General features: G+C 47.2%; 2 protein-coding genes across 9 annotated transcripts in view; both read left to right on the top strand.

The window, feature by feature from the left end:
* Positions 1–25,411, top strand: part of JAKMIP1 (janus kinase and microtubule interacting protein 1) — a 200,140-nt gene that overhangs the window by 124,464 nt on the left and 50,265 nt on the right. For all 8 annotated transcript variants that reach the window (XM_073574508.1, XM_073574507.1, XM_073574505.1 and 5 more), the window contains exons 9-10: positions 18,905–19,033; positions 20,436–20,564. In XM_073574508.1, the coding sequence (XP_073430609.1) occupies positions 18,905–19,033; positions 20,436–20,564 (258 nt within the window). The remainder of the gene's footprint in view (positions 1–18,904; positions 19,034–20,435; positions 20,565–25,411) is intronic.
* Positions 2,832–4,171, top strand: LOC141088580 (uncharacterized). Its single transcript, XM_073574733.1, has one exon. The coding sequence runs from the start codon at positions 3,884–3,886 to the stop codon at positions 4,169–4,171; it is 288 nt and encodes a 95-aa protein (XP_073430834.1). The 5' UTR covers positions 2,832–3,883.

The following is a 25,411-nucleotide window of genomic DNA, read 5'->3' as shown; positions in this document are numbered from 1 at the left end:
CAATGGTTCTCCAAGAGCCGTCTGGTTTTTGTATTAAGAAGAGGGGGGAGTAGAACCCCCTTCCTTCTTCTTGCGCTGGGACTTCCTGTAGGACTTGTTTATTCACTAGTCCCAAGACTTCCGTCTCCAGGGCCAGCTGTTGCTCTTGGGCTTTCCTTCTGGGTGTTATTATGAAGGTATGCCTGGGCGGACGGATGAATTTTATTTTTAAGCCGTCCTTGATTATATTTAGGACCCATGTACTGGGGGAGATATTTGCCCAGGCGGAAAGGAAGAGAGAAAGCCTTCCCCCTACCTCCGGCCCAATGTCATTGGGGAGATTTTTTGGAGGAAGTGGAGGGCCCTTTAAACATATAGCCTGATCCTCTTTTTTTCTTTAAAGTCCCAGCTTTTTCTATCTCCCGGGGGACGACCCCTCTTAAATCTCCTCCTCCGAAAGGGCTGCTTCTTAGGTTCTCCCGGAAATCGGGGAAAGCTTTTCTTCCTATCCCCCGCATGCTCCAAAATCTCTTCTAGTTTTTTCTCGAAGAGGAATTGGCCATCGCTTGGAATGGAACATAACTTGTGCTTAGAGGGTAAATCTCCGGGACACCCTTTAAGCCACAGGGCTCGTCTTGCCGCATTTGACAGGCTTGCTGCTCTAGCTGTCAATCTTGCGGAGTCTGCAGAGGAATCGGCCAGGAAAGCCGCTGCTCCGTGCACCAATGTAAGATTAGCTAGAAACTCTAGCTAGTTGTCTCTAGGAACTCTATCCTTGATCTGGTCCTCTATATGTAGCAGCCAGACCATGAGGGCACGAGCGGTACAGGTACCGGCTATTGCTGGCTTCAATCCCCCTGCTGAAGCTTCCCAGATGTGCTTCCGAAACCCATCTGCTTTCTTATCAAGCGGGTCTTTCAACACGCCAGAATCTTCTAATGGTAGGGATACCTTTTTTGAGCATCTGGCTACAGCCCCATCAATTTTTGGGACTTTTTCCCAGGTTTCTGAGTCCTTCTGGTCAAAGGGGTACCTCCTCTTTGATGTGGAAGGTAAGCCCCCTGACCGCTCTGTCTTTTTCCATTCCCTGTCAATTAGCGCTTTTATTTTATCATTTACAGGGAAGGTACGCTTTCGCTTTTCCTCCAGTCCTCCAAACATTACATCCTCTAATGATTTGGGAGTTTTTTCTTCTTTAAGGCCCATTGTAGCTCTAATGGCCTTGACCAGTTTTTCTGGCACGCCCCTTCCCATGACGTCAGAGGAGCGCAACCCGGAAGCGGCCGCTCCCTCAACGCTCCTGAGCTGCTCCAGAGTAGGGAATCACCGGCAGAGGGGGAGAGGGCGGCGCGGCAGCCACGGCAGAACCCCAGGACCCCCGCCGTGCTGTTCCTGCGCCCGCTCGGACGCTGAGCCCCGGAGGACTCGCGGACGGCGCTTCCTCCATCCCGACGCCCAGCGCTCAGGAGCCCAGCCTGATCTTCTACGCCGGCACGGGAGAGGGGCAGGTAAGTGTGACCTGCTGTCTTCAGCACGGGTCCCTGTCAGGACAGGAAACCCAACTGAAGCGAGGGAGAGGTACCGCCCTTTTATCTTCAGTAGGGTTCCTGTCCTGACTGGGCGGATCCCCTCTCTCATGTGTGCCGTCATGGGAGACGGGAAAAAAAACTTTTGAGGGTGGGGGACACAAACATATTTGGGTGAGAAAAGTAAGCACTATAAAACTACTCTTTGCTATAAAGTCTCCACTCTTCTGTGTCAGCATTTGTCTCTACGAGCAGCGACGAAACAGAATTCTGATCCAAACTGGAAAAGATGTAATTTGCGGCTGTCATCCAGCTGAAAAGCACATCGGGGGCGGAGCTTTTCAAGACCACTCCCATTTGAAAACTTCGCCCAGACGTACTTTTCAACTGTGTGCCAGGAGCAGTTTATAGCTCTGGACTTTAGATCAGATATATATATAATATAAAAAATTTTTTTTATTGAAGTTACAACCTGGATTCTACTAGTTTGGGGGCATGTTTTTTAACATGATTTTTATATATATATATATATATATATATATATATATATATATATATATATATATATATATATATATATATATATATATATATATATATATATACTTTTTTAAATGTGTCTGTGAATGATCTCTATTCAAATAGCAGTGGCAGGTGTAATTGTGGGTAATATGAGTGGGTTTCAGCTGATTTCTCAATTACAGCCCCATCTAGTGTTCCCCTCGGATACAAGTGAGAGGTGACTCCTGTAATATTATCATCAGCGACATTCTGCTAATCAGCATCACATTAGCCAGAAGGGTTTCACCTGTCTTTGTTCCTCCAGAGATTTACGGCTAAACAGCGTGAGAAATGGTATGTTACACAGCTCAGATTAGGAGAAACTGGTAGGGTCCCCCAAGGCATGTGAAGATGTCTAATTAAGGGTATCTGCAATGATCACAGGTTTTTATAGGGAACCTGTCATCAGATGTGCAGTACAAACTGCATACCTTAACATTTAGATCTACCTGATGGGGCTGGTGCAGTTATTTTAGAAATCCAGGTCAGTATTGTATAATCTTGACATTAGTAGAGTTTTTTTTTTGTTTTGTTTTTATTTTTAATTTAGGCACTTTAAAGAATAAAAAAAAATATAAAACCATTCTGATATCGATCTTCAAAGTAAGTACACCTGCCTCATCTGGCATAAAAGATTTATTTAGTAATGCATGGATTAATATTGTGATGTGCTGCAGAATGTGTTGGCGCTATAAAAATAAGAAAAAAATATTATTGTGAATTTTGGTGTCGGATCACAAGCTGTTATGATCCTGGGATCTTCAGAAATCAGTATCGGTCTGTAGGAGAAACTAGAAGCAAGTGTTTTTTCCCTGCAGCACCACCGCAGGAGAAATGAAGCATTACACCTTTTAATAAGTGAAATCAATGGGTTGTCCATGTAATAGATTAAGATGTTGGATCCTTCTACGCCACAGACGTTTTTTGCAGTTTCTCCACCCCAAACAAACTATGCCATATATGCACACCTTCAGGCTCCATATTTGTTTTTTAAATATGTGTATTTTAGGCTAAAACTAATTTTTCCAATTGGAATGCATTACATTTTTTGCATGTTTTCCTTCAATAATCTACTTGTTGCACTATTCCTGGATTCAGAATACCTTGTGATGGGAGCTTGTAACTCCTTTATCTGTCTTTTACGGAGCTCCTCTCTGCTGATTTATAATTAAAGAGCATAGCAAACTTGAGCCGAACTTTTCTAACTCTTTTCTCTCGGCTGATTTATGACCAGAAACTTTTCAGCAGAGCAAGCTCACTGACAGATTCTCAGTTGGCTCATTCAGCAGCCAGCAATCAGCCTGTAAAAGTCAAACGATGCAACATTTTTAACTGAAAAATTATTTTTAGCTCAAAATCCATGCATCTGAGAAAAATAAAAAAAAAAATAGTCCTGGAAGGTGTCAAAATGACAACCTTTACCTTTAATAAAGCGATATGACCCCGTGTTCATGAACAGACATTTAAATACGTCAATACAATTTATATGCCACTGTAATCCATGAAGAAGGAGACTGCTTTGCCGATCGATCCTCACGTGTTGCTAGGATTTTTAGAAAATGCTGACGGAACAGCCAGAGCCGCATATTTCCCGATAGAGAACGGCTGAGTTTCCAGGCCCTTTAAATCGTCCATTATCACACAGTGAAGGGTATTGAGCCTTTTTTTTAAGTGTATTTCTAGTGTTTCTGTTGGCGCCCGCCGGCTCCAGGTTACTGTTGCCAGCTCTACAGAGCTCGCAGGGAATGGTCAGGGGACCCAGTGCACATGTGGCAGCCTACCTGCACCCGAGGAGGAGCAGCAGCCTCCGATAATATATGTCCCGCTCCCCCCCCACGCTCGGGCAGTCACCATGTAAATTGTGCATCTCTGCGAGGCTGCGAAGTCCGGTGCGGCAGACGGATAGACGAAGGGTTCCTGAAGTGGAAGCTCTTCACTCCCGCACAATGGAAGAATTCCTACTCATTTTGTACTTCTCCTTCTTCATATGCCTGTGCGCTTTAGTCTGTCTGTATTTCTCGGGATGCCAGGAGCTGACCTACAAACACGAAGGTAAAGGACGCTCTGAGGACTCTATACATTCACAGCAGAGATCATGTTTGTAGACATTTACAGATTTTTATATTTAGGATATTCAGTTTTCGTGTGTATATATGTATGCGTTGAAGCCCTGGATGAGGCGTTAATGATTGTAGTCGCGCAGGAGCAGTGAGGTTTTGTGTGACCACATTACAATTTACTTTACTCCCTGCTTTGGTTAGATATTAAGTGTTCAGAAAATCCCATACACGGATGTAGCAAAGGTTATCATGACTCGCAATGCACCATCCTGATGGCAGGTTCGACATCAGTTTTTCTCGTACGAGTGCTATCCATGTTTTTCACGGACAGCATTCGACCAAAAGCACGGAGAATTGTCCGATATTGACAATGCAAGTCTATAGTCCATAAATAAATTGGAGAACGCTCGGATGTCTTCCATGTGCTGTGTTTTTTTTTTTTTCACTGACTGAAAGGAGGAAATGGAGAAACCTCCATCATTCTTTTTTACCTTTTTTTTTTCATTCAAGAAAAACTGATGAAACTCTGACCAAACACTCATGGTAAAAGCTGACACAATGATAAAAAAAAAAAAACTGGTGAAACTCAGACTATTTTTTTGCATACAAGAAAGAACACTGATGTCTGAGGCCCTAAGAGGAGTATGTCAGCAGGTTTTCCTATCTAACCTGAGCACAGTATGATGAAGGGGCTGAGACCTTGATTCCAGTAATGAGTCACTTACTGGGCTGTGTCTTGCTGTTTTAATAAAATCAGTGTTCTATCAGCAGGAGATTATCACTATAGGACTTTCTGTCTCGTGCCTCCTGGTCCAACCACGCACCTCCAATGATTAGCAGTGTTCTGTCAATGTACTGTGTACACAGATACCAATCAGTGATGTGGGTGGGGTTATACACAGATGCCAATCAGTGATGTTGGCGGGTTTATGCAGAGCTCAGCGTTTATAGCACTGCTAGATCTGCAGAAGAGAAAACAGTGATTGTATTATAACTGCCGCACTCCGTAAACTGTGCTATATCACTGGAATCTGGGTCTCTGCCCTTACAGCATGTTGCTGTCAGATTACAAAGCAAACGCCTGCTGACAGATTCTGTTTAAGGCTATGTGCACACGCTGCAGTTTTTGCTGCGGATCTGCTGTGGGCGGTTTTGGCCACTGCGGATCTGCAGCAGTTCTGCAGACAGTGTACAGTAGCATGTTATCCTATGGGATTTACATTCTACTGTGCACATGCTGCAGATTTTTAACTGTGGAAAAGCTTTGAATCCGCAGAAAGAAATGACATGTCACTACTTTTCTGCGGATTCTGCTGCGGTTTACCATCTCCTTCATTGTAGAGGTGATAAACCGCAGGCCAATCATTTTACCTGCGGTTCCGCAGATACAGATCCGCAGACCAATCCGCAGCGTGTGCACATAGCCTAAAGGTAACCTGACAAGCCGTATAGGCAAAGGCTTCTCAGGAACTGTCAGTGGCTGGAGTGAAGCCGCTGGAGACCTGCCTGCATGACTAGTCACCTGTGCGTCTCGGTCCTGCCGCTGCAGCACTTCAAACTAAATTTACATAGCTGTGGTCGGACAGCCAGTGGCTGATACATGCAGCATGTATTACCGGTCAGGTTCCCTTTAAGAGCCTTAAAATAGCTGAAAATTGCTCTAGTAACTCACCGATATCCAGTTATGAGTCAAATGACACTATTATTTTTTTATTTTTTTTTTGTGCCCTAAAATCCCTGCACTGTTATCTGCATCAATTTAACTTTACTAAATCTGTAGATGTATAAACCCCCACCATTACAATCTATCAGTTTTAGTATAATTGATCTAGGGGGCAGTCTGCCTGTGTTTGCACCTGCGGCCCCACATTTGCATGCGGTGCAGCATACATGAGATAAAGGGGAGGCAGCTGCAAAGTTTTTGCAGATGTTTTTTTTTTTACATTTTGAATTTGGACATCTGCATGAACTGATTATTTCCAGGACGTCCACCTGACAGCACTATGGAGGACGTCCTCCTCCTCCTTACAGGGACAGGAAAGCACACGAGAGGTTAAAAGGCCATGTCCCACCCCCTTTCCCTCAGTGTTTTTCCTGTCCCTGCACGGAGGGACACGCGAGAGCTTACCGGAGGGACCCAGGGGATCGTGCGGCCGGTCCAATCCTTCCCCTGTCAAGAGGTCCCGGAGCCGAAACTTCCCGGTGGGGAGTCCCTCGGTTCCAAAGGCCAGGAGCAGGACGGCGCTCCTGGAGGGAGCCGTTCCTCCCGGTGGGGGGGCTCTCGGCTCCAGGACGGGTCGGCTCCCCGCAGGCGGCTGGCCATGCGGGCACCGACAGAAGCGGGGCGGCGGGCCGAGCCCGCAGAACGACGCTGACGCTGGGCAGTGGAAGCCGGAGGGCTCGCGCGCAGATGCCCGGCAGGAAGTGGAGGCGCGGCTTACCAGCGTCACATCCGGTGACGTCAGACGCCGGTTTCAAATCCAGGGCGCGCGCGCTCCTGGACCAAAGCCTTCTCCAGAGTCGTCACAGGCGGTTCCAGGCTGTGTGACTGCATCAGGACGCCAGGGGATGGAAGGCAACACTGCATCTGGTGGAGGGGTAAGTGCGCATAGCGCAGACCACCCTCCCCACTCGTCCCCACAGCCCAGATCTGATGAGGTGCCCCTTATATTATTAGGAAAAGGGAACCCCGGCTGAGTCCCCCTCGGGAAAGGACCCGGCGAAAGCTACCGCCAAATCAGTCAGATGTCCGGTGTGCAGAGTAAAGCTGCCAGACACCTATAGCAAGACCCCTTGCGGTCCCTGTACCTCCAGGGTCATAGGCGAGGAACAGCCATCTCTGCTTTCCGAAATGAGGTCGCTGATAAGGGAAGAGATTCAGGCCTCTACGTCCCGTCGATCCCCCAGCCCTGGGCCAGGTCGCAAGCGTCCGAGGTGGGAACCAGTCCCAGTATCAGAGGCGAGCCCTAGCGAGGAATCCGATTTCCGGAACTCAGATCAGGAGGAAGAAGGCGAGATCCTGGGGGATAGTCAGGAACAGAACAGAAAGTACCTGTTCAGACTGGAGGATACGGACGAGCTGGTACACGCGGTCAGAAATACCATGCAGATGGAAGAAGTCCCTAAGCCACAGTCCAGACAGGACTTAATGTTTGGAGGACTGGTGTCCCGCAAACAGGTGGTGTTCCCTGTGAGCGAGCACATCAAGGCAATGATCCAGGAGGAGTGGAAGGAAGCAGAGCGTCGGTTGACACTCTCCCGAAACTTTAAAAATAGACTGCCCTTCGATCCCGAGGAAACTCGGGCGTGGGAAGAGGTCCCTAAGATCGACGTCCCGGTTGCCAAGGTTACGAAGAAATCGGCTATCCCAGCCGAGGACTCGTCCGGTCTTCGAGACCCAATGGATAGAAAGGCGGACGTTTTGTTAAAAAGAACATGGGAGACGTCGGCGGCCCTGATTAGAGCCAACATAGCAGCCACCTCGGTGGCCAGGTCTATGTTCCTGTGGTTGGGGCAGTTGGAGGAAAACCTAACCAACAAGACCCCGAGGTCAGAGATTCTAGCATCTCTTCCTCTTTTGAAATCAGCCACGGCGTTCCTGTCGGATACGTCGGTGGAATCAGTTAGGTTTGCGGCCAGAAACAGCTCCCTCTCTAATGCGGCCCGGCGAGCAGTCTGGCTTAGATCCTGGTCGGGAGATAACCCTTCTAAGGCCAAGTTATGTGCCATCCCTTTCTCGGGTCTGAGGGTGTTTGGTCCAGCCCTGGATAATATCCTTGAGCTGGTGTCTGATAAGAATAAGGGATTCCCGGAAGAAAAGCCCAGACGGTCCCAGTCCTTTCGGAGAGGCTCCTTCTTCAGAGGACAGTCAGAGTTTAGGGGCCGGGCGAGATCTAATAGAAGCTCCTACAGAGGCTCCTTCAGCCAAAGTGGGAAGAGCAGAGATCCCCCATTTGCATCGACATCTAGGTCGAGGAGACAATGACGCCATAGGCATTGGGGGGAGACTTCGCCACTTTGCAGCAAACTGGTCGCGAGTCACCAACAATCAGTGGGTTCTCAGAACCATCAGAGAGGGTTACAGGATAGAGCTCTATTCTCCTCCCCCCGACAGATATATTGCCCCCACTGTCGTCCAGGAGGACTCCGCAATGTGGTCGGATCTTCAGGACATGCTAGACTCAGGGGTCATAATACCAGTTTCACCATCAGAAAGAGGGAAAGGTCACTACTCTTCCCTGTTTGTAATTACAAAAAAATCCGGAGAGGCCCGCACCATCATAAACCTGAAGCCACTAAATGCTTGGGTCAGATACAGGAGGTTCCGGATGGAGTCAATCCGATCCGCAATTCCTCTGATAGACAGGGACGCAGTTATGTGCACCCTAGACCTAAAAAAGGCATATTATCAGGTTCCTATTCATCCCTCATCCCAAAGCCTACTAAGGTTTGCGATCAGTTCACCAGCCCGGACCTGCCATTTTCAGTTTCAGGGTCTTCCATTCGGGCTGGCCTCAGCTCCCAGGATCTTTACAAAGCTGGTGGTAGAGGTGGTGGCCTACCTGAGAGATCAGGGTATTGTGATTGTGCCGTACCTGGACGACTTCTTACTGGTGGCAAGATCCAAGGAAGCGCTCATCCGAGACAGGATCCGAACAACTACTGTGTTGGAGTTCCTGGGCTGGGTGATCAACTGGGAGAAGTCGGACCTCACTCCAAACACCAGAAAGGTATTCCTGGGAGTCCTCCTAGACTCAGCCGACAGAATATCCTGGCTACCCGAGCAGAAGCAGAAGTCCATTCAGGCCAGAACCAGAGGTCTGTTGAAGCGTCAATGCCCCATAAGGGAAGCAATGGAGGTCCTGGGCCTTATGACAGCCTGCATCCAGTGTGTCCGTTGGGCCCAATTCCACTCGCGGTTGTTACAAAGAGAAATTCTCGCGAGGTGGGACAGGAGTCAGGCGTCGCTAGACAAACCCCTAAGACTCTCAGGACGAGTAAAGGAGTCCCTTCGCTGGTGGTTACAGGCCAGGAATCTTCAGGTGGGCGTGCATTGGACAACCTCTCCATACGTAGTAGTCACCACAGACGCAAGTGCGTGGGGATGGGGAGCCCACATAGAAGGGAAGATCTTCCAGGGGAAGTGGCCAGCAAGCATCAAGGCCAGATCCTCCAATTTCAAGGAACTCTTCGCGGTCTGGGAAGCGTTGCGGAGAAACCGGTCGGTACTAAAGAGTCGTCATGTCCGCATTTTATCCGACAATACGACGACAGTGGCATTCCTGAAACACCAAGGAGGAACCAGACATCAACCACTTCAGGCACTGGCGGAAAAGATATTCACGTGGGCAGAACGGACAGTTCGATCCGTGACCGCGGTACATCTAGAAGGTTCCCAAAACGAAGTGGCGGACTACCTGAGCAGACAACAGATCCACCCGACAGAGTGGGAACTGAACATAGAGATCTTCAACCAGCTTTGTCAGCGCTGGGGGAACCCCAGTATAGATCTCTTCGCAAGCCGCAAGAACGCGAAGGTTCCCAGATTCTACTCCTTAAATCCGATGGACCATCCAGAGGGCGTAGACGCCCTGAGTCAGACTTGGGGAGAATCCCTCTCTTATGCGTTCCCACCACTGGCCCTCATACCGGCAGTGCTCAGAAAGATACGCGAGGACCACGCAAGAGTGATATTGATAGTGCCATACTGGCCGAGGAGAAGCTGGTTTTCCCTTCTGGGAGCCATGGCAGTAGAAGATCCAGTCGAGCTGCCCTTGTGGAAGGACATCATCCACCAGGGCCCGATCCACCACCAGGACCCAGCAAGACTCCATCTATCGGCTTGGATCCTGAGAGGGACATCCTGAAGGCAAAAGGATTGTCGGAGCAGGTCATATCCACCCTACAGGCCAGCAGGAAGCCGGTGACGTCGGCAATCTATCGGAAGATATGGAGGAGATTCTGTCTGGAGGGTGGAAGGTCCGAGCTCGTGGCAGGTACCCCGGATCTCCCTAACATACTAGGGTTCCTGCAGGCAGGCTTTAATAAAGGCCTCAAGCCCAGCACTCTAAAAGTCCAGGTTTCAGCTTTGAGCGCCTTCTTTGATTATCAGTTAGCTGCACATCCCTGGGTGATAAGGTTTATAAAAGCCACACAACGCCTGCGTCCCACGATTAGGCAGCTCACCCCACCATGGGACCTGGGCCTGGTACTTCGGTTCCTCTGCTCGGACACTTTCGCCCTTAGTGAGAAGATACCCATCCGTGCTGTCACTCGTAAAACGGCCTTTCTAGTAGCCATTACCACGGCCAAAAGAATAGGGGAGATCCAGGCCCTATCCACTAAGGATCCATACCTCCAGATAAGAGAGGATAGTATAATCCTTAGGTTAGACCCGGCATTTACCCCGAAGGTAGCCTCCACAAGAAACCTGAACCAGGAGGTAGTGTTACCCTCTTTCTGTGATAATCCCCGAAATGAGAAGGAGCGGCGGCTCCACTCGCTAGACGTGAGGCGCGCAGTTATAGAATACCTAGAGGCCACTAATAGTTGGCGTATCGACCCGAACCTCTTCGTTCTCTTTGGTGGTAGGAATAAAGGGAAGAAGGCCTCTAAGGCGTCCATAGCGCGTTGGATTACCTCAGTAATCTCGGACGCCTACCAGGCTGAAGGCGCCAGCCCGCCTGATTCCTTAAAAGCCCACTCTACAAGGGCGGTATCGGCCTCATGGGCCGAGCGGGCAGGGGCGTCAGTTGATCAAATTTGTCGAGCGGCAACCTGGGCTAGTCTTAATACATTCTGCAAACACTACAAACTAGATGTGTTAGCTGGCCAACAAACCGCATTCGGGAGAAAAGTTCTCCAAGCAGTAATCCCACCCTGAGGAGGTGCTTTGGTACTCTCCATAGTGCTGTCAGGTGGACGTCCTGGAAAATAGGTATTAGACCTACCGGTAATGATGTTTCCAGGAGTCCATCCTGACAGCACGGGTAGTTCCCTCCCTGGTATGTTATACTATGTTGTATTATGTTATGTCATATGCTGTAATATGACTGTTTCATTAAACCGTTACTAGCATCATCCACCTTGTGGTACTTGTCAAATCACTGAGGGAAAGGGGGTGGGACATGGCCTTTTAACCTCTCGTGTGCTTTCCTGTCCCTGTAAGGAGGAGGAGGACGTCCTCCATAGTGCTGTCAGGATGGACTCCTGGAAACATCATTACCGGTAGGTCTAATACCTATTTTCTTTATCTTGATGTGTCCCCTAGTGGATTAGTTTTGGTCAGAGGTCTGGATGTGTTCTTTTTTGGCATTAGTTTTGTTCACAGTCTTGACTCTTTTTGCAGATTGATTTTGGTTCTAGTTCTGAATGGCTGCCTTTTTTTTTCCCAATGCTTGGTTATTAAATCTTAAAATTTCAAAAGCACGGTTTGTTGTATTAGTGTCCAGGGCCTCATACACATTAGACTGTCAGATGATCCCGCTGATTTCTTAATGTTTTAGGCTGTGTGCCCACGTTGCGTTTTTGAAGCGTTAGTGCTGGATCAGACGCTTCAGAAACGCTTAAAATAAGCTTCCCATTCAATTTAATGCATTTTGGCATTTTTGTGCCAATGCATGCGTTTTTTTCCGCTCAGAAAATGCTAAGCGGCTAAAAACGCAGCATGCTCATTCTTTTCCACATAGGTCCGCGTTTTTAGCTGTTTCCAATGTTCCCAGAAAACGCGCGGGAAAAACGCATCAAAAACACGCGGTTTTTGAGAAAAATCGTGCAAAAAACGCGTGGAAATAAAACTTTTTCTCTATCGCTTCATTGGGGGACACAGAGACCATGGGTGTATGCTGCTGCCACTAGGAGGCTGACACTGTGCACAGAAAAAGGTTAGCTCCTCCTCTGCAGTATACACCCCACCGACCGGCACTAATTTCCTCAGTTTAGCTTAGTGCCAGTAGGAGGTGGACACGGGTCTTTCATTAGACCCATATCTACCTCGGGGGGGGGGGGGGGGGGGGTCGTTTCTTTTCAGGTTTCCGGAGGGATACAGTGTGAATAGTCTCAACTGTACTCCCACAAAGAGACTGAGTACGGCGTGTACTGCCACCCCGTATCCTCATAGCTCTCCGCAGCAGGACCAAGAGCTTAGCACGGGTGCGTGCCAGCGATCCAGATGGTCCTCGCCCCCCGTCTCCCACCCACTCGCCTACCAGAGCCTGTCGGTTTGGATGAGGCGCGGACATAACAGAAGACGGATCAGACGGTGTTGGATAGCGACAGCTACCTTTATTGAGAAACAGAGGTAAGTATGGGGCCCGAGTCGCGTCCTCCTCAGCGGTTTCAAGATTTTTCACAGCGGTCGCTGCGGTAGTGTTGCAAGGTCTCTGCGCCGCCCGCACCTCCCAGTAGGCGCCGTATTTACTCCAGGCCCCTGCTTCAGTGTGGGCCTTGGTCTACTCTTCGCCCCGCCTTCATTCTTAGGCGGGCTTCTCCCAGCAGATATCAGGTGGCGATCTTTAGGAGGGTTGCCGCGGCAGCGCTGCGGGACTTCCGCTCCGGCCCGAGCTGACAGGCGGCCGCCGCTTTTACTTTAGGTCCCAGCTTCATTTTGGGCCTTCGCCTCCCGCCCTCTTTCCTAGGCGGGCTTTTCTCCCGCCCGTTCTAGCCCCGCCACCACCTCTCTCATGGACCCTAGCCTATTGTTTGCCAGCGGCCGGTGCCTTCAGTTCGGCGGCTAGCTCCGCCCATCTTCACTGAAAGCGCGCGTTCCATCCTCTGCTCCTCTCACGCTGCCGCCATCTTCTCAGCATGTCAGCCGGACACCGTTGTGCTCTGCTTGGGCCCTGCATGTACAAACGGGCCGTGTAGCATCGCTTTCTGGGAGTATCTACAGGACACCGGACCGTGAGTAGCTCTGCAGACTGACACCCTCCTCTGCCTCGGTCCCCCAACCTTCCGGCACTGCTTCAGTGACTTTCCTTCATTATGCCTAACTCTAAGCCTGATCGTGCCCATCCTCCGGCTCACACTGGCACCTTAGTCAAGTTCTTTGCTTGTTCTTCTTGCAATCGCAAACTTCCCTCAGGTTAGTCCACTCCCCACTGGCTAGATTGCAGCAATCCCATTCAGCCTGATGCCGCCCAGGAGCCATCTATTGCTCCACGTGAGAGTGAACCCCCCATTCCTGGCTGGGCTTCACTATCACAATCAGTGGCGGATCTCACCAGGGAGTCTCAGTCCCTAGTGGCCGTTCTTGATAAGTTGCCCCTGGACACTTCTGCAGGGTCCAGCAGGACTCAAGAGGCTCCATCTGAGCCAGCCAGCATTAGCCGCAAAATGCCCAGGCAGGATCTCCAGCCGGAATCCTCTCCTCGCCCTATCTCACCACATAGTCCTTCCCAGCTGTCTCCTTCCCATGCCTCCTCACCTGTGTCAGGCAAAGCCTTCGTGGATGCGCCATCCGAAGAGATTTTAGAGCCAGATTCAGACCATGACGCGGACATGAAGGTTACGGTACAGAACCTCATTGGTGCGATTAACCACACTTTCAAAATCTCAGACTCCCCTGCGAAACCCTCAGATTAGGAGGTTTCGTTCAGACGGGAAGAAGCACCTTCCAAAATCTTCGCCTCCGACTCTGAGTTTGGCATGCTCCCTTACCAGGGAAAGAGAAAATCTGACCAGGCGCTTTCAACGAGGAAAGCGCCTCGGCGTGCTGTATCCATTTCCTAAAGAGCTCACCGACAACTGGTCAGCTTCCCCCTCTGTAGACGCTCCCGTGTCCAGACTTTCTAACACAGTCCTTCCGATTTTCAGGTGTGGCGTCTCTGAAGGATTCTAATGATAGGATCATAGAATCCTTAGCAAAGTCAGCATTCGAAGCGGCTGCGACGGTGCTAAGCCCGGCCTTCGCTTCAACTTGAGTAGCAAAGGCCATAGCTACTTGGGCGGAAGATCTCCGCCAGGGCATTCTAGATAGAGCCCAACCAGAGCGATTGGCCGAACTGGCCAACCAGATCTCCCATGCAGGGGATTATCTGGTCTCTGCCTCCTTGGATGCCGCGTCTTGCGCAGTAGTTGCAATCCGGCGTACAATTTGGCTCAAGGCTTGGCAGGCGGACTTGTCTTCAACAAAGGCCCTTACCAATCTGCCTTTTCAGGGAGCGCGTCTCTTTGGATCCCAGCTGGACCAGATTATTAAGGACGCCACTGGAGGCACAAGCTCTCTTCTCCCTCAGTCCAAGCCTCGTAGACCTCCTCCAAGGCGTCAGTTTCTGCCCTTTCGGTCTGTCCGCCGCTTCGCAACGGCAGAAACCTTTTCCAACCAACAATGGCCGCAAGCACGCCAGGATAGGAAGGTGGTCTCCTTTAGACCCACTCCCTCCTGGCGATCTCACTCCTCCCAGGGCAGATCCTCCAGGTCCAGAACTGGACAGTCCACATCAGCATGACTATCAACGAAATCTCTAGGCGCCTTCCCAACTATGCGGTCGACTCCTTTTCTTCAGAGACGTCTGGCTTGCCTCAGAAGACGCTTGGGTCAGGGAAATTGTATCCTCAGGATACAAGATAGAGTTCGTTTCTCGTCCCCGGGATCGTTTCTTCGAGTCCCGACCTCCAAAAGACCCTGCCTTGGTTCTGGGTTTCTTTGCATCCATCGACTCTCTCCTCAGTTCCGGGGTGATTGTGCCCGTTCCCGAATCAGAACGATTCACAGGGTTTTATTCAAACCTGTTTGTAGTGCCGAAAAAAGGCGGTGCCGTTCGGCCCATCTTGGACTTCAAGTTACTGAACAAGAGGGTCCGCCTATGACATTTCAGGATGGAATCTCTTCGTTCGGTAATCGCTTCCATGGAGGCGCAGGAATTCATGTGCTCAGTAGACATTAAAGATGCCTATCTGCATGTTCCCATCTTTCCCGGGCATCAGAAATTCCTATGTTTTGCGATTCACCAGGTCCACTACCAGTTTGTTGCCCTGCCGTTCGGTCTCACCACCGCGCCCAGAGTATTTACAAAGATCTTGGCGGTGTTGATGGCGTTGTTGAGAATCAGAGGTCTCGTCCTCTTTCCGTACCTCGACGACATTCTAATCAAAGCTCCGTCTTTTCACCAGACTCGCCAAAGTCTTACCATCGTTCTCGACACCCTGTCCAATTTCTGGTGGCTCGTCAACAAAAAGAAGTCCTGCCTGGTTCCGACACAACGTCTTGTGTATCTGGGCCTATTGTTCGACACCCTTCGATCGAGGGTTTTTCTCCCAGTAGACAAGATAATCTCTCTTGAAAACAAGAAAATGGAGTGCTGACTTCAATATCATAAAAGACACAAATTTTATTGAAAAAAATCACATATATAACATACGATACATATGACAAGGGAAGATTCCACAAAGATACTCCTCAGGGAAATTAATGACATGGGAAGGTGAAGCAAAAAATTAAGGCTGTGTCAGTAGTCGCTGCACCACCCAAATAAAGTACAAAGTTACAACAATAACCATGAAAAAGTATACAGGGTGAGGATAAAGTGCATAGTGCAAAAATAATAGTCACAGCCATTTAAGCACGCTTACCCATGTTAGTGAACGCAAGTGCTGAACAATTCCCAGAGGAGAAGCCCTGGACGCGCGTTTCGCGGGATGCTTTATCAACAGGGATAATTTCTCTGCAGCGAGAAGTTCTATCGCTGCAGAGATCACCCCACAAGTGACCCAATTTTGGAAATTAGACCCCCTAAGGAACTTATCTAGATGTGTGGTGAGCACTTTGAACCCCCAAGCGCTTCACAGAAGTTTATAAACGCAGAGCCGTGAAAATCAAGTCTTTTTTATTTCCACAAAAGTAATTTTTTAGACCCCAATTTTTAGACCCCCCCCCAAAGTTGGTAAATAGTGGAAACCCCTCAATTCTTTCTCCAACCCAAACCCCAACACACCCCTAACCCTAATCCCAACCCTAATCCTAATTCTAACCCTAGCTCTAGCCCTAACCCTAGCCCAACCCTAACGGAAAACTGAAAAAAACATTTTTATTTTTTCTTTATTTCATTATGTTTGCCTATATAAGGGGGTGATAAACGGGGGGGTTATGTACTATTTTTTTTTTTTTTTATTTTGATCACTATGATCAAAATAATGAATGGAATCTGCCAGCCGGAGCCATCAGATTTTCAAGATGGCGGCGCCTATCGGAGGACGCCGGCGGGACCACCAGGAGGGGACGGAGAGGTACCGGGGGGGATCGGGGACCCTATTTCTCTCTCCTCTGATGTGCGATCACATCAGAGGAACGAGATATTTAATGCATAATCGTGGCTTTTTTTTTTTTTTTTTGCGGTCGCCGTTATAGGGTTAATAACGTCGATCGCAAAAGCGGGGTCAGTAAAAACCGACCGATTCATGTTCTCTGGGGTCTCGGCTACCCCTGGCAGCCGAGACCCCGGAGAAAATCCGACACTGGGGGGCACTATGTACTTTCTCCACAGCGCCGTGAATTAGCGGTGCTGTGGTTTTAGTACCCTTAATTACCGCTGTTAAAAGGCGTATCGGCGGTCGTTAAGGGGTTAAAAGCAAAGCCACAAAAAGAGCAATAAAAATCTTCCAAAAATTAAATACAGCAAGACTATTGGAGACTATTGAAGCATGCTAAAAGTAAAAAAAAAAAAAAAAAAAAAAAAAATATATAAAAGTTCAAATCGCCCCCCATTCAAAATAAAACAATAAAACAAATATCAAACATACACATATTAGGTATCGCCGTGTTCAGAATCGCCCGCTCTATCAACATATAAAATAATTAACCCGATCGCTAAATAAAAATTCAAAATGTCAGAATTACATTTTTTTTTTTTTTTGAGTCGCTGCTACATTGCAATAAAATGCAATAACGGGCAATCAAAAGATCGTATCTGCACCAAAATGGTATCAATAAAAACGTCATCTCTGCGTGCCAAAATAAGCCCTCACCCATCCCAAGATCACGAAAAATGGAGACGCTACAGGTCTTGGAAAATGGCGGCGCTTTTTTTTTTTTTTCTTTTTTTTCACCACCTAAATAAAATAAAAAAAAAAACCTAGACATGTTTGGGGTCTATGAACTCGTAATGACTTGGAGAATCATAATGGCCGGTCAGTTGTAGCATTTAGTGAACATGGTAAACAAAATTAAAAACAACTTTTTTTGCAATTTCACTTCACTTGGATTTTTTTCCCCCCGTTTTCCAATACACGACGATATGTTAAAACCAATGCTGTCGTTCAAAAGTGCAACTCGTCCCGCAATAAACAAGCCCCTCACATGGCCATATTGACGGAAAAATAAAAAAAGTTTTATGTCTCTGGGAAGAAGTGGCACAAAAAACGAAAACGCGAAAACAAAAATACCTCTGATCGTTAAGGGGTTAAATCTCATGTACTTACCTGTGCATGTCAATGTTAATGTGTGTGTGTACACATCCAGTACACTGCATGTTATCATCCCTTTTATGTCTATAGCGCCTGCATATTCCGCAGCACTTCACATTTTAGAGGGGACTTGCACAGACAATAAAGGCATTACAGAATAACTTATGTCAGATACGAGGAGGAGTGGGGGCGCCGCTACAGTCTGTGTTATTGCTGGATAATTATTGTTTTGGTCGGGGTAATCACGCTTTCAGAGGAGGCAGGTGTAGAACATCATACACTGCTCTGAGACGCTATGTCCCCGGGGTGCGGTAACGGTAGAAACTCCGCTCCCAGTTATCTCCATGCACCATCAGCATGTCGTCACTGGAACACATTGTGACAGCTCCCCGGGTGATTAGTGAAAGTATCCTGACTAATGGCCTCCTAATAATTACACTCAAGCTTAATAAAAGACTTTGTCTGGCACCTGACAGTCCAGAAATTCTCATACTCTGGCACTTGTGCTCTAGATTCTCCGATCTTCCAAAAAAATTTAAGTTATAGCATAATAATAATAAAATATTTTGTGTCTACAGGTTTTTTTTTTACCTCTTTTAAAGTGAATATATCGGCAGGTTTTTGCTACATAATCTGAGCGCAGCATAATGTAGGGTCAGAGATCCTGATTCCAGCTATGTATCACTTACCTGACTGTGTGTTGCTGTTTCAATAAAATCAGTGTTTTATCAACAGGAGATTATTACTTCTGGACTAGGGTGTCTTGTGCCTCCTGGTCTAACCACACCACTGATTGGCTGCTTTGTGTATGCACTACAATCAGTGATGTGGGCGGGGTTATACAGGACTCCGGATTAGAGAACTGTTATACTTACAGCAGAAAAAGACTGTTATTGTATCAAAATGACAGCAAGCAGCCCAGTAAGTGACATATTCCTAGAATCAGGGTCTCTGCCCCTACATATCTTGGTTTCAGATTCCCTTTAATAGCAGTCCGTAATACTCTCCCCAGCCATTGTGAAACTACAACTCCCAGCATGATCTGACAGCTGCAGGCTTTATTGGCATGCTGGGAGCTCTAGTTCCACATCAGCTGGAGACCTTCTGAACATTGTTGACCTACCCAACAAAATAGTTGTTTATACTTTTTATAACCGTCCAATAATCCAGAATGTCTAATATTCCGGCATGTATTTCTAGCACAGAAATGCAATATAGTATGTTGTGTCCCAGGACTAACTGGTTAAATCAGCAGCTAATTATTTGATTTCATATCTTACAGTATTTTGCTTTTTATATATTTTTTTATGCTGTCTGAAAAATCTAGAAAGTGGGTTTCATATTTGAACTTTCTTTTTCTTTATTTTTTATATTTAGAGGCATGTTGTGGAGACGTTTTTTGGATTTGACGAGGAATCCGTGGATTCAGAAACCTCTTCGGTCACCTCCTACAACACCGATAAGACGGACCGGACACCAGCGACGCCTGAAGAAGACATAGAAGATGTAAGTTCCTCGGGCCGCCGCTGCATTAATGCCGATCTTGGCTCTGTAAATAATTAGTAATTGACATTTATCCACTTATCTAATATTTATGGCCTATTGTAAGAATAGACCATTGATATAAAAGTCCCGGATAACCCTTGTAAAGGCTTTTTTTTGGTGGAAAACGTCCCACCTGCTGGTCTGCTGTATAGTCAGTGATGTAAGATAGACTCGATGTTGCCACTCACTGAAGGCGCTCGTCTTTAAAGGGGTTTCCCCACCTCCAAGATCCTAACCTAATATGTAGTAAGTGTAATAATAAAAATCATAGCAAATACCTCCTATTAGTAATTTAGTATAGTTCTACTGATAAGCTATGTTGCTTGCCCCATGTGCAGGGCGTTGCAGTAGCTTAGGTATCCATGGTTACAACCAATAACGGCTAACTGTCACTATATGGAGTGGTCGTAACCAAGCAACTGCAATGCCCTGCACATGGGGTAAGCGACATAGCTTATCAGGAGAACTGTACTACATTTCTAATTGGTGCTATTTGCTGCTATTATTATTATTATTGCACTTACTACATATTGGGATAGGATCTTGTAGGTGGGAGTGGTTGTAAAGCTCACAAAATAGCCAAGAGAGTGCAGGACTGTAGAATATTGAATCCCACAGGGTCCAGTAACAAAAAGGATATGTTAAGGAAATTTTTTTTAATTTTTCCGACGTAAATGTCTAAAGGCAGCCGATGCTAGGGCTAAGCATTTGTCTCACATTTTGGCAACTTTGTGTAATCAAGCAACACATTCAGTAGGTGCTGTAGGTGCGTGGCGTTTTTAAGCCATGACCCCCTCACTTCGAAAGCACTAAATGCATTTTTCTGCTTTCAGGGGTGTAATATTGCTGGAAGGTTGTACATGATTAGAAAAACCAAGGTTGCTTTCTTCCATATAGCAGTTCATGGGTGAAGTCTAGTAATGCATCTCGGGTCCATTAATGTGAACAAGGAAGAGCTGCAATACCACACACGGCCTGCAGACAGGTGTGGTGCTATATTTTTATAAAATCGCCAATTTTTTTTTTTTTTCAATTCCATAGAAGTATTTCAATGAAGATGGCGGAGACATGAAAACTCTCAGCGTGCTCTCAATTTTCTGCAGGTTTTTTTTTTTTTTTTTTTCCCCCACAACGTGATTTGGATTTTGTAAACCCTGTTCACCTTCTTTGTGCTATAAATTGCTGAGGATTTGGGCAATACGGCCTAATCATGAAGGGCAGGAGGCGGCAGAGCCTTTTCTCCAGACCCCTGAATGCACAGGACAGGCACGGGCAGAATCTGCCACACGGAAAATGTCATGTCTGCAGGTATTTGAATGATTCATGTTTGATAATTTGCTCCATTTTTCCTTACCCTTTGAAGAACACTCCAAAAGAAGAAGCTGATTTAAGGTTTCGCCAGCTGACCCGAGAGTACCAGGCCCTGCAGAGAGCGTACGCCTTGCTGCAAGAACAAGTGGGAGGAACGCTGGATGCAGAAAGGGAAGCCAGGGTAATTTTCTTTGATCTCCAACCTATTGACCCAAAGTGGTTGGGACGTTTTCTCTCTAATTTACTGTCAGGTGGCATAGAGGCGTAATAGAGAAGCGGATTTTCAGTTCAGGGCACTCAAGTCATTGGACAATAGAAGGAGCAAAGAGTGCTTGCAAGTGAGGGAAAGTTACAGCTCCTATAGTGCTGGCAGAGTGCTGCATAAAAGGAACTACCCTCACAAAAAGAGCAGATGGCAAGTTAGGCTATGTGCACACGCTGCGGTTTTTGCTGCGGATCCGCTGCGGTTTTGGCCGCTGCAGTTCTGCAGACAGTGTACAGTAGCATGTAAGTCTATGTGATTTACATTCTGCTGTGCACATGCTGCAGATTTTTAACTGCGGAAAAGCTGCTGTTTTGTATCCGCAGAAAGAAATGACATGTCACATCTTTTCTGCGGATTCTGCTGCGGTTTACCATCTCCTCCATTGTGGAGGTGATAAACCGCAGGTCGTTTTACCTGCGGTTCCGCAGATACCAATCCGCAGCGTGTGCACATAGTCTCACAGAGCTGGAGACAGTTGAGACAATTCCTATATATATATATATATATATATATATATATATATATATATATATATATATATATATATAGTTAGTCATGGCTGAAAGTGTTGGCACCCTTGAAATTGTTTCACAAAATGAAGCATTTTTCCCAGAAATGTATTGCAATTACACGTTTGTTATACACATGTTTATTTCCTTTGTGTGTACTGGAAAAACACAAAAAAAAACAGAGCAAAAAACGCAAATTGAACATAATTTCACACAAAAAAATGGGCTGAACAAAATTGTTGGCACCCTCAACTTAATGTTTGGTTGCACATTGTTTGGATAAATAATAGTGATGAGTGAATGTTCTCGGATAACGTGTTAGCTGAGCATGCTCGGGTGTTATCTGAGTATCTTCGGTGTGCTTGAATAATATTTTCGAGTCCCTGCAGCTGCATGACAGGCAATCCCCGCATGTGTTGCCACTGTCTAACAGCTGCAGGGACTTGAACATATTATCCGAGCATGCCCAAGATACAGTGGGTACGGAAAGTATTCAGACCCCTTTAAATTTTTCACTCTTTGTTTCATTGCAGCCATTTGGTAAATTCAAACAAGTTCATTTTGTTCTCATTAATGTACACTCTGCACCCATCTTGAACAAAAAAAATCAAATGTAGAAATTTTTGCAAATATTAAAAAAGAAAAACTTAAATATCACATGGTCAGAAGTATTCAGACCTTTTGCTCAGACACTCATATTTAAGTCACATGCTGTCCATTTCCTTGTGATCCTCCTAGAGATGGTTCTACTCCTTCATTGGAGTCCAGCTGTGTTTAATTAAACTGATAGGACCTGATTTGTAAAGGCACACACCTGTCTATACAAGACCTCACAGCTCACAGTGCATGTCAGACCAAATGAGAATCATGAGGTCAAAGGAACTGGCCAAGGAGCTCAGAGACAGAATTGTGGCAAGGCACAGATCTGGCCAAGGTTACAAAAGAATTTCTGCAGCACTCAAGATTCCTAAGAGCACACTGGCCTCCATAATCCTTAAATGGAAGAAGTTTGGGACCACCAGAAGTTTTCCTAGACCTAGCCGTCCAACCAAACTGAGCAATCATGGTAGAAGAACCTTGGTGAGAGAGGTAAAGAAGAACCCCAAAATCACTGTGGCTGAGCTCCACAGATGCAGTAGGGAGATCACAAAGTCACCTATCGCTGCAGCCCTCCACCAGTCCGGCCTTTATAGCAGAGTGGCCCGACGGAAGCTTCTCCTCAGTGCTAGACATATGAAAGCCCACATAGAGTTTGCTAAAAAACACATGAAGGAATCCCAGACTGAGAAATAAGATTCTCTGGTCTGATGAGACAGAACTTTTTGGTGATAATTCTAAGCGGTATGTGTGGAGAAAATGAGGAGAAAATGATCTCTCTATTTCAGATGCAGCTTTTGATTCTGCGTGACAGAGTGTAACTGGTCACTGCGCTTCCCCCCTAGAGACTGGGAGGACAGTGTGGGAATAAGTCACTACTGTACCCTCTCGTGTCTGCCAGGCAGGACCCCATGCCTCCTAACACTTCAAGTGTGTTTGGAGCATCCGCAAGGCCAAAGATGCGGACTGGTCCTTGCCAGTACACCCTAGCCCGCTCGCTCTCCAGAGCCAGATGTGCAGGGTGGGAAGACGGTATTGGTACCTTACAGCCGCCCGACATACTGCCCTGGGACCAGGTACTCTCATGCCGCATGTCCCTCCGGGACGTCTGATGACGGTCTTCATTATCGTGCTGCGAAGATAGATTCCGTACCTCCAGGACAGGTATCTCTGCGTGACTTGATCCCCAATAGCGCAGGAACTCATCTGGCACGGGAAGTCAACGCGCCCTTTTTTTCCTTAATGCTGACTGCTCAGCACCATATTTTTTCCACTGAGTATCATGAGCACACATCTACCTGCTGTACTGCAGTGTTTGGGCCAGACGCCCCGTCTAGACGCTCTGCCTATATGTTTCAACTTCATTCCCTCCAGGAGAGCTCCCCCTTGCCCTCCAAATCGGCCAGTTTGTAACTCAGTAGCTTATAGCACCTGTGTCTCTAATGACTCCAGGACACCCTTTTATTTTGGACAGACATGACTGTGCTTTGTTTATGTATACAATATCTTAGGCTGCGTTCACACGTTGTGCTTTTCTTCGCGGCGGTTTTTAACGCGCGATTTTGCCGCGAAAACGCAAAAAAACAGCATCCCATGCAATCCTATGGGATTCCGCAATGCAGTGCTAATGCTGCGGATTTTCCCACGGCGGAATTGCATGCTCATTATTTTGCGGAATCGCGGCAATTCCGCCCACATAGGAATGCATTGTTCTGCTTACTTTCCGCATGTGGCTGTGCCCACCATGCGAAAAGTAAGCAGAACATTTGCAGATGGTACCCACGGTCCGGAGGAGAGGAGACTGTCCTCCGGGCTCTGGGTACCATATCCCTGTAAAAAATAGAATTAAAATAAAAAAATCTGGTTATATTCACCTACCGATGTCCCGCGCAGCGTCCCCAGGCTTTAGCGATACACGCGGCAGGTGCCATTCCCAGTAATGCATTACGATGACCTTTGCTGACTTCATCAAAGGTCATTACCGCAATGCATCACTGGGAACGGGACCTGCCGGAGCATCGCAGAGGCCAGGGGACACTGCGCGGGACGTCGGAAGGTGAATATAACACAATTTTTTTATTATTATTATTATTATTATTATTATTTTTAACATTGGATCTTTTTACTACTGATGCCGCATAGGCAGCCTCAATAGTAAAAAGTTGGTCACACTCGTCAAACACTATGTTTGACGAGTGGGACCAACCTGTCAATCAGTTCTCCAAGCGATGCTACAGATCCCTTGGAAAACGCTAGCATTCTGCCAAATAATTACACTTGCAAATCGCTATTTTTTCCACGGGAAAATCGCAGGAATTTAAAATGCGATTTTCCCGCGGAATGGAATTCCGGAATTCTCACGGTAACTTCCGCGGGAATTCCGCTACGTGTGAACCCAGCCTTAGGCTGGTTTCACATTAGCTTTTTTTTTTTTTTTTGCGCAGAGTATCGTGCACGTCCATGCGTCATGCTTACCTATGTTTAACATGGCATGCGTATGGTCTTGTGTTTGCACCCGTTCGTATGCGTTTTCGTGAGCATGCGTTTTTTCAAGGTGTGCGCCTAGGCGCACCAGACACAACCTGTTGCATTTTTGGGTCCGCCGAAAGGCATCAAAAACGCATGCGCATGGTTGCGCACGGAATGCAACAAAATAACGCATTACAGTCTATGGGAACGCAGGCGTGCGCATGGACATGCGTTTGTCTCCTTTTTCGTGCGTATGCGTTTTTGGCGTAAAAATATGTAGACACTGGTTCTAACCCCTAGAGAACGAATGCGCATAAGCGCAAACGCATGCAAAAACGCATGATGCATTTTTTGCATGCGTTTCTATTGCGCACGATGCGCTGCTCAAAATAACGCTAATGTGAAATTATCCTTATGCCCACCAGCTTTTCCATCCATGGGGAATTGGACTTTAGGTGCTGTAGGAATAACAGCTCTAGTGTTTGGTCCCCTACCCAGTGAGTCTGATGTACCTTTTACCACGTACCTCATGGTCGATCACAGCTGCAGTCCACATTTTCTGACCACTATTTAGTGTATCAGATGCACCATTTACCACGTACCTCCTGGTCGATTGCAGCAGCGGTACTATTGTTCTGTCCACCATTCGGTCAGTCAGATACACCATTTACCATGTACCTCCTAGTCGATTGCAGCAGTAGTACTAGTGTTCTGTCCACCATTTGGTGAGCCAGATATACCATCTACTACGTACCTAATGGTCGAATGTAGCAGTGGTCCATGTCACATGCCCACTATCCAGTGAGTCAGACGTACCATTTACCACGCACCATCTAGTGACTCAGATGCACCACCTGTCACGTTCCTAATGGTCGTTTGCAGCGGTGGTCCAAGTTTCCTGACCGCCATCTAGTAACTCAGATGCAGCACCTATCAAGTTCCTCATTGACTTTTGCAGCAGTGGTCCAGGTTTCCTGCCCACTGTCCAGTGCGTCGGATGCACCATCTGCCATGTAGCACATGTCCGATCGCAGCAGCAAATGTAAGTGCTCTCTCGTTCACTCCTTTCCTGGAAAGCTGCCTTCCTTGTCGCCACTTCTGTCAGATGAGTTTCCAAACTCGCAGATCTCTTGTTCCTACTTATCTAGGCTGTCACCAGGACAAGGTAATGTTACATCCTATACCATC

Source organism: Dendrobates tinctorius, unplaced genomic scaffold, assembly GCF_039654945.1.
Source record: "Dendrobates tinctorius isolate UK_male_01 unplaced genomic scaffold, ASM3965494v1 ptg000039l, whole genome shotgun sequence".
In the NCBI taxonomy this organism is placed as follows: Eukaryota; Metazoa; Chordata; class Amphibia; order Anura; family Dendrobatidae; genus Dendrobates; species Dendrobates tinctorius.
The sequence above is the reverse complement of the archived record's forward strand: the minus strand, read 5'-3'. Positions and strand labels throughout refer to the sequence as shown.